At 46.1% G+C, this 9,356-nt stretch overlaps 1 protein-coding gene across 1 annotated transcript; it reads left to right on the top strand.

The window, feature by feature from the left end:
* Positions 1 to 150: 150 nt before the first annotated feature.
* On the top strand, positions 151 to 8,878 carry utp18 (UTP18 small subunit processome component). Its single transcript, XM_033970481.2, has 13 exons — positions 151 to 526; positions 1,028 to 1,164; positions 1,786 to 1,878; positions 2,507 to 2,586; positions 2,766 to 2,860; positions 3,027 to 3,152; positions 3,646 to 3,820; positions 4,103 to 4,203; positions 4,928 to 5,018; positions 5,114 to 5,237; positions 5,573 to 5,747; positions 6,886 to 7,028; positions 7,435 to 8,878. The coding sequence occupies exons 1-13, from the start codon at positions 308 to 310 to the stop codon at positions 7,457 to 7,459; spliced, it is 1,584 nt and encodes a 527-aa protein (XP_033826372.1). The 5' UTR covers positions 151 to 307; the 3' UTR covers positions 7,460 to 8,878.
* Positions 8,879 to 9,356: the final 478 nt, after the last annotated feature.

The following is a 9,356-nucleotide window of genomic DNA, read 5'->3' as shown; positions in this document are numbered from 1 at the left end:
AAAAATAGCTTCTCTAACTTTTCTCTCAAACCATTTCTTTTCTCTGGCTAAGATCTGAATCTCACAATCTTGTTCACTGCAGTTTTTCTCACAAACACCAGAGGGAGGAGTAACTCTGAGTCCTGTTTGGTGAAGCACTTCCTGTACCCTGACCCGGAAGCACATGTCCGTGGTAAACATACAGGACAGTCTCACGTGTGCGCTCTGGTCCAGTTCTGTGCGCTCTGGTTCGGTCCTGTGCGCTCTGGTCCAGTTCGCTTCGCTCTGATTCGGTTCTGTGGGGTCTGGTTCGGTTCTACAGTGGATCATGGAGGAGGGAGGCTTCATCAAACTGCCGGCGTCTGAGCCCCGGGAGCCGCGGAGGAAGAAGCCGAAGCCCGCAAAGTCTAACCCGGAGAAGGAGGCCGAGCAGCGGTCACAACACGCCCAGAAAGTCGCGGTGCTCGGTGCAGAGGACAGCTCCGTGCGCCTCCTGGAGGAGCTGGTGTTCGGGAACGAGGAGCAGCTACTGGACCAACTGGGACAGGTCTGAGCCGGGACTGAACCAAGGACTGAACCAAGGACTGAACCAAGGACTGAACCAAGGACTGAGCCAAGTCTAAACTGAACCAAGGACTGAGCCAAGTCTAAACTGAACCAAGGACTGAGCCAAGTCTAAACTGAACCAAGGACTGAACCAAGGACTGAACCAAGGACTGAACCAAGGACTGAACCAAGGACTGAACCAAGGACTGAACCAAGGACTGAACCAAGGACTGAACCAAGGACTGAACCAAGGACTGAGCCAAGGACTGAGCCAAGGACTGAGCCAAGTCTAAACTGAACCAAGGACTGAGCCAAGTCTAAACTGAACCAAGGACTGAACCAAGTCTAAAATGAACAAGGACTGAACCAGGACTAAATAGGGTCTAAAACTTGGCCTAAAATCAGGACTGAACCCAGATTCAAACCAGGACTACACCTCATCATTGAACTGTACCTGTGTGTGGACAGAGACACTTCACCTGTACCATTTTCTGACCCATAGGAGAAGGAGGACCCTGAGGCTGCGCTGGGACTGGACGAGAGCAGTGAAGATGATGAAAGGTCATGTGATGAAGATGAGCAGCAGCCGCCAAACAAACGCGCTGCCTGGGTCGACGAGGACGATGAGACCGAAGAGCAGTGAGTCCTGGTTTAGTCAATGGTTCACTCGCTAGTTTATTCCTGGTTTACACCTGGTTAAGGCTTGGTTTAGTCTGGGCTCGGCCCTGGTTCAGTCCTAGTTTCTGTCTCGTTTAGGATTGGTTTGTTGCAATTTCAGTCTGGGTTTAGTCCCTGGTTTAGTCCGGGATTCGGTCCAGGATCAGTCTGGTTTCACGGCTGGTTCAGTCTAGGTTATTCCTGGTTTAGTCTGGGTTCAGTCCTGGTTCTGATCCTGTTTTAGTCCCTGTTTTAGTCCTGGTTTAGTCTTGGTTTAGGTCCTGGTTCAGTCCTGGTTCAGTCCTGGTTCAGATCCTGGTTCAGATCCTGGTTCAGATCCTGGTTTAGTCCCTGGTTTAGTCCCTGGTTTAGTCCCTGGTTTAGTCCCTGGTTCAGTCCCTGGTTCAGTCCTGGTTTAGATCCTGGTTTAGTCCCTTGTTTAGTCCCTGGTTCGGATCCTGTTTTAGTCGCTGTTTTAGTCGCTGTTTTAGTCTCTGGCTTAGTCCCTGGTTTAGTCCCTGGTTCAGTCCTGGGTCAGTCCTGGTTCAGTCCTGGTTCAGTCCTGGTTCAGTCCTGGTTCAGTCCTGGTTCTTGTTTTTTCAGGGTGGACTTGACTCACAGATTCCGCAGAGACTTGGTGAAAGGAGGAGAGTCGTCGCTGAGTAAATCTGACCTGCAGCAGCGCATGAAAGAGAGGTCAGAGGTCACACATGGGAGAGGTCGAAGGTCACACACTTCTGAATTCATAAACAGCATTTCCAGGCCTTGGGGTTAGTAGGGTTTAGGGTTAGACATGTGTAACCCTGACCTAACCCTGAACCCTCAGACTGACCCTGGGGCTGCTGTGAGTTTGTACATATTACACAAAATGGACTCTTTTGAGCTTTAATAATAATTTATCTCATCACAAACATGCCTTGAGTTATTTGTGTAACCCTTCATTATCAGTCTGTAACATCTCCAAAGCTCAAAATGCTCTCTACCACCTTGTGATGTCATGAAGTGGTAGTTTTCAAGTTAACAGCTCCTTTTGAAATCATCCAAATGATTCTAGTGAAGGTGTATATTTAAAAACACACTGGAGCACTTCCTGTATCACCACATGACATCACAAGGTGGAACAGTGTTTTCAGTTTGAAAAAAGAACTCAGTCTAAATAAGCAGGGTTTGTGTGTTAAACATGTGTGAATGAAACAAAACAATTCCAGGTATGTTTGTGATGAGGAGACATTAGAACAGATCAGACATTGACAAGTGTTTGATTGACAAGTGTTTGATTGACAAGTGTTTGATTGACGGGTCACTGACAGGTTTTTGTGTGCAGGTTCCAGAGGGCGATGGGCGGGACTCCGGCCTGGGCTAAAATCGACCCAAAACAAGAAAAAAAAAAGAAAAGGAAACCAGGTGAGTCAGACTATCCCCAAAATTAGTCCTGGTCCAGTCCTGGTTTAGATCCTGGTTTAGATCCTGGTTTAGATCCTGGTTTAGATCCTGGTTTAGATCCTGGTTTAGATCCTGGTTTAGATCCTGGTTTAGATCCTGGTTTAGTCCTTTTTTAACACACTGTTCCATTTGATCTACAGCTGAGGACTCAGACTCTGATGAAGACGAAGATCTGACCAGAAAAACAGGAACCTTCACAAGGACATCAGAGAACCTACCCAAAGGAATCCTCAAGGTTTGGGCCTGGTTTAGTCCTGGTTTAGTCCTGGTTTAGTCCTGGTTTAGTCCTGGTTTAGTCCTGGTTTAGTCCTGGTTTAGTCCTGGTTTAGTCCTGGTTCAGTCCTGGTTTAGTCCTGGTTCAGTCCTGGTTCAGTCCTGGCTCAAACCTGGTTCTTTTACAGATGAAGAAGTGTCTTGATGCTAACTCGGCTCGTGGCTCTTCAGACTCTCTCACGTCGGTGCAGTTCCATCCAAACGCTCAGGTTGTCATGACGACGGGCATCGACCAATCACTGTCTCTATTTCAGGTGCACTTCCTGGTTTTATATTTATGCACTTAAACAGCAGCAGACAGAGGCAGATCGGAGACATTGGACACAAAATGGCCTCGAGTCTCCCCTGATCTGGAGCAGAGCCACAGCTCCCCTGGGGCAGACTGATAGAAGTGAGGCTGCCAATCTGCTCCATCTGTCCCTCTCACCACCACCACCACCACCTCTATCTTCATGCTAGGCAATGTGGGTGAAGTGTCTTGCCTGAGGACCTAGCAACAGCACTTGTTCCGAGCAAGAATTGAACCTCTGACCTTCAGTTTGGGGGTGCCCTGACCACTGAGCCACTGTCGGCCGACACACAGACTTTAAAAACAACCAGTTTGAACAAAGTGCTACAATATTAAACAGTGAAACAAAATATAATGAACTCTCCCTCCTCTCTCTCTTCTCCCTCCCTCTTTTACCGCCCCTCTCTCGCCCCTCTTCTTCTTTTACCCCCTTCTGACCCCCCTCATCTCTCCCTCAGGTGGATGGTCAGTTGAACCCTCTGGTCCAGAGTATCTTCTTGGAGAACTTTCCAGTGTTTAAGGCTCGGTTCTCCTCAGACGGTCTCACAGTGATGGCCACCAGCTTCAAGAACAAACTTTTCTACCTCTACCACATGATGGAGGGCAAGGTCACGCCCGTGTCAGGAGTCAGAGGTCAGTGTCATGATGGAGGGCAAGGTCACGCCCGTGTCAGGAGTCAGAGGTCAGTGTCATGATGGAGGGCAAGGTCACGCCCGTGTCAGGGGTCGTAGGTCAGTGTCATGATGGAGGGCAAGGTCACGATCATGTCAGGGGTCAGGTTTGTGTCAGCTCTACGCATCAACACTCTCCAGTTACCTGAATAGATCCATGAAGGTCGGGGTCAGAGGTCAGCCAGTGTGTGTCAGTTGCCCTCCCCGCGCTTCAGATGCCCTCTCATGGTGTTTTCTGTTGCAGGTCTGAATGAGGCGCGTGTGAAGGAGTTCTCAGTGTGTCCTGTAGGGGATGCGGTTCTTCTGACGGGGACCAGAGGGTACCTGCACCTGCTCTCTCTGAAGGTCTGTGTCTTTGTCGGTTTGAGTTTAAGTCATAGCTTCAAACTGGACTTTCAGAGCTTTTTACCATGTTATTTTCAAGACGCCATTTGGATGATCTACCCTTGTTTTCACCTCCACCTCTGACGTACGCACTTCCTTCTCCAGTTTTATTTTCTTAATTGGTGATACTCATAGGTTTCGGCAGTGCTGCGTAGTCGTTTTGATACAAATCTTTCGCTGATGCTGGCCATAAAGGGGAAGGCGGGAATTAGCAATCAGCCGATGATATTTGGAAAAACATATTGTTGTGATTTATCAGATCAGATTTGTGTGTGTGCTAAAGGTGTGTGTGAGTTTATATGTCTATGTGTGCTAAAGGTGTCTGTTAAGTGTAAATATTGGCCAATTTTAGTGAATCAACCTTAAATCTCCAGCAGAGGGTGATGTTTCGTCTTGGTTGACTTGCTGCAGCTTCATTTCAACACTTTATAGAGATAATGGCACAAATGTGACTACAGCTCTCAAAGGTGTGTGGTCGGACAGGGCTGGGGTGAGTTTGTGCTACATTTAAATGAGTTTATCTGGCGTCAGTTTCTCTGGACAGTTGCCATCAGCCGTGAATAAGCTGATATCGGCCAATCTTTCTTGTATGATTTTCCTTCACTCTTTCCCTCCAGACCAATGGGGTAAAGTGCATGATCTGTTGTTCATGTTCTGTCATTAATTTTGATGTTTCATTTTTCAGACAAATGAGATCGTCCGCAGTCTGAAGCTGAACGGAGACGTCAGCTCGGTGGCTTTCTCCTTCGACGGGGACAGAGTCTTCTCCAGCTCAGGTCTGTGCTTCTGTCGCTGCTCCTGTTTCAGCTTCTGTCACTGCTCCTGTTTCTCTGTCATCTCTCTCTCACGTTCTCGTCTCTGTGTTCCTCAGAGGAGGGCGAGGTATTCGTGTGGGACCTCAGATCTTCTCGGTGTCTAAACAGATTCACAGACGACGGTTGTGTCAAATCCACCTCCATCTCCACGTCTCCCAATGGACGCTACTTGGCCTGTGGGTAAGTCTGAGCCCGGACCCCTATACTGCCACCAAAAGTCTGCCATCTGTGCTCCCAAATCTGCCCCTAACCCAGAGTCTGGTCCACAAACTGTATATTTCTAGACCATAGACTGTATATATAAATGGACATACAGGCTAGACTCTGGCTCCAGTTCACTTTCTCTGTAAAAACTGTGTCTGTTCCTGGTCTAACCCTGATCTGGTCTCTTTAGGTCTCAGTCTGATGTGGTCTGGTCTCTGGCCCTGGTCCTGGTCCTGGTCCTGGTCCTGGTCTTGGTCCTGGTCTGGTCCTGGTCTGGTCCTGGTCTAACCTTGGTCTTGTCTCCTCTTTAGGTCTCAGTCTGGTGTGGTGAACATCTACTCTTTGGATTCGTGTGTCTCGTCTTCTCAGCCCAAACCTCTGAAGTCCATCATGAACCTGGTGACCCCAACCACAACTCTGCGCTTCAACCCCACCTCAGAGCTGCTCGCGCTGGGCTCCAGAGCTGAGGACGAGGCCGTGCGACTGGTGAGGAACACTAATGAACTAACAGGCTGTGTCCATAAGCTCCTGTCATCACTGCTCTGTCTGAAGCTCTGCTAGACTTTAATCTGAGTTTAGTTTTAACACAATCTGACCATAAAGAACTGATTTATCTGAACTACAACAGGTGAGCTGATTTGTGCTACTAAACAAGTCGCTCTCAAATAACATTACAGTCACAAGCTAGCTAGCATTAACCAACAGTTTTTCAGTGAGTCACTCTCACCTTTTTGTGTAAAATCAAACTCCTAAACAGGATCATGAACGCTCAGATTGATCACAGGAAAATGAACATGTGCTCTCGAAATCACTTTTGTATTTTTTCAAGAGTTTAACTGGCAATTGTTGAACAATCCTCCTTAGAGATACACGTAGAACACTCCCACTCCCAGCTGAAACAGGGAATATTCTGCTAAACTGTCTGTCTCTGTTCTAATGTCATGAAATGTTTCACAGTGGGGCTTTAACCCTGTTCTAATATGAGGAAATGTTCCACAGTGGGGCTTTAACCCAGTTCTACTGTGATGAAATGTTCCACAGTGGGGCTTTAACCCTGTTCTAATGTGATGAAATTTCCCACAGCGGGGCTGTAACCCTGGGGCTTTAATTCTGCTCCACAAATGTTGAACCTTCTCATTATTATTTGGGATCGGCTCCACAAACTCGTCATATTAATCTTAAGGTTTAAAGTCCTTTGACGACTCTCACGTCTTTGGGTTTGAAAAATGGCTCCTCTTTATGAAGATACTGTGAAAAAAATCATTTGACTTTTGTTTGTTTAAACTGACAGAGAAGAAGCTGAACTTTGAGTCAGTTTTTTATTTCTTGTGGGATGGCCCAGTAATACATTGATATTAACCATAAACTAGGTCAAAGATAAACACATCTGCAGTTACACAGCAAACTCCACCTGAGAGTCTGACCTCTGACCTCCAACTCAGGTTAAACTGTAGGATGGTGTACCACATGGTTGCTAGGTAACAGTTATGGAATTCCCTTGTGTGATGTCATGATTTCCAACCAGGAAGTAACATTTTAAACCTGAAATATTAGTAAAACGTTAACCTATCGCACGCCTTTGTCCTGATGTCACATGACCCCTGTTCCTCCGTGTTTCCTTCAGCTCCACGTTCCCAGTCTCACAGTATTCTCAAACTTCCCTGTCTCCAAGAGGAAGATCTGCCACAAAGTCCAGGACATGGCCTTCTCCCCCCACAGCGGCTTCTTCTGCCTGGCCACAAACAAGGGACGCGCCCCCCTCTACAGGTGAGCTTCAGTGGCAGAGTGGCTAGCCCTGTGTGACTGTGGCAGAGTGGTTATCCTGTCTCCTCCTCTCAGTGAGGTGTGGGTTAGACTCACAGTCTGTATAAGGAAGTGGACTAAGTGAGTGTGACGTCACCCACAGAGTTCAGCTCCAAATGAAGCTCATCGAGGCTAGAGCAGTTATAGCGGCGAATTTGGAGCCAAGACCCATATTTGAACTTCCGACCGTCACTATCATAACACCCAAAGAGCCAAGAGCGTGTCTGTTGAAAGTAATGCCTCTTCCTGATGTATATAGTCTGTTTGGACTCCTGATCTCTCCTCCTGCTGTGTGACTGTGGTAGAGTAGTTGTCTTGAGGTTGTGGGTTAGATTCCTGATGTTTGATGCTTGTATTTCTTTGTTTTCAGGCTCCTACATTATAAGGACTTTTAAAGGCCCAAATGAAATAGGGAATCTAATGAACTGTCCAAGATACTGAGACAGCCTGGACCAGGACTTCGGATGTGGATCTAAACCGGTCTAGACCAGAGACCAGAGCGTGAGGTTTTTGGAAACTCCAGCTGTGGACTTTACGACTGTTTTCCTTTTATTGTTTGTATACAAATTCTCTATATAAAAATGCATAAAACTTTCTCCCATGTTCTAATGTCATTCCCTCATCAAAGACATGAAGAGGTTTTAGATGTCATCCATGCATGTTTGAGTAATGTAGGGATCTTTCCCAGGTCCTATATTAATCATCCATATGGTTACCATTACAAGCTTCTAGGAGGCCCCAACCATAAGCCTACATCATGCTCCCACACGACAATTCTCCATAAATATACAAAAACATGATACAAAACTGTACACAGCAGCTTGACAAACCTGATGTGATGTGCAGTAGTTTCATTAGTGGGATGCAACTGATTGTGTTATGCTAGTGCTCTGAAGGGGGAGTGACTTAACGCAAAAAGCAAAGGGAGGGGAGACTCAGAGTGTCAAAAACCAAAGTGAAACTTACAAAACATGTTAATACGTTGTTTTGGGTGAATATAGCATTTTCACAACAAAAGGAAACACGGTGATCTGCATATGTTATACGTTACAGTTATACAAGTCCTGGGCAGGACTCGGATGGGAGACCGCTGCAAATACAAGTGACTGTTGTATATTAAAACTTGTGCTGTATCAGAACAAAAGAAGAAGAACCACATAGACTAGTCCACTCCCACAGACTACTATGGAAACTACCTGGACCACTGAGAGATGACACAGATATAAAACCACATGGCAAGACAAAAGAAAGTACTATCATTTAAATTTGAGAATTGAGTCTATTCTTTAGTATCAAAATCCAGTTTCCAAGTTTTGGTATCAGAACAGGACTAGTGCCTACAGTAGCATCTCACCATAGAGTCATAGTGAGTGAATCGGGCTGTAACTCCAAACCTGTTTAAGATTTTTTATATTTTTAAATATATCTTTTACTTTCCTTTGGTCAGTGCATCTGACCCTGAGGTGAAAATCATTTCAGGGACTTCATCATGAAGCTCAATGAAAGAAGGACAAGGATTTGAGCTCCACAAAGCAAAGGGAAAACATTTTGAGGGTTTGAATATAAAATGTAAAACATTTAGTTGAGTTACTTGTTCTTTGCTCCATATGTCTTACATCACATATTTAGTGTGTGTAACGTGTAGACCGACATTCACTGGGGAGGTGTGTCCTGTAAATGTGAAGCTTTACTTCTCTGTTCTCTGCAGGCGACACAAGTCTATCTTTGTCTCCTTTACATCATTATTACAGTGTGAAGAAGGCTCGTGTGTAGAAAAGTAATCTACTGTGTGTATTATATATATAAAAATCTCCTCACCCTCCGCAGGTGGTCTCATTCCCTAATTTTTCGACACTCGGGACCTCTACCAGAGGCCTGGGAGCTTCTGTGCAGTATCTTTGCTGATCCTAGTACTGCACTTTTCTGGACTGAGATGTCTGATATTTTTCCTGGGATCTGCTGTGGCCATTCCTCCAGTTTGGGGGTCACTGCCCCGAGTGCTCCGATGACCACAGGCACCACTGATACCTTCACCTTCCACCTACATATTACACATGCATAGTGTGGTTCCTTCAGCAGATGTGCAGTTTGTAAAGTCTCATGTCACACGTGATTCTCTAAAGTGTGATTTTTTTCACTTTTAAATTCTTCAGATCCACAGAGTTTTGAGTGGTGTTCATGTCTGCGTGTTCTGCATAGTTTGAGTTTGGAGCTGGTTAGTCTGAAGATCTTCAGACAGAAAAGACTGACTGATGAATACTACATTTCCCATGATCCTCGGGGTCAAACACA

This window comes from Periophthalmus magnuspinnatus, chromosome 8 (genome assembly GCF_009829125.3).
Source record: "Periophthalmus magnuspinnatus isolate fPerMag1 chromosome 8, fPerMag1.2.pri, whole genome shotgun sequence".
In the NCBI taxonomy this organism is placed as follows: Eukaryota; Metazoa; Chordata; class Actinopteri; order Gobiiformes; family Gobiidae; genus Periophthalmus; species Periophthalmus magnuspinnatus.
This window is presented reverse-complemented; position numbering and strand designations above follow the sequence as displayed.

Coding starts and splice junctions, on each gene's coding strand:
- utp18 (XM_033970481.2), top strand. CDS start 308: ATGGAGGAGGGAGGCTTCATCAAACTGCCGGCGTCTGAGCCCCGGGAG. Junction 1,879..2,506: donor CAGCAGCGCATGAAAGAGAG/GTCAGAGGTCAC, acceptor TTTTGTGTGCAG/GTTCCAGAGGGCGATGGGCG. Junction 3,821..4,102: donor GCCCGTGTCAGGAGTCAGAG/GTCAGTGTCATG, acceptor TTTCTGTTGCAG/GTCTGAATGAGGCGCGTGTG.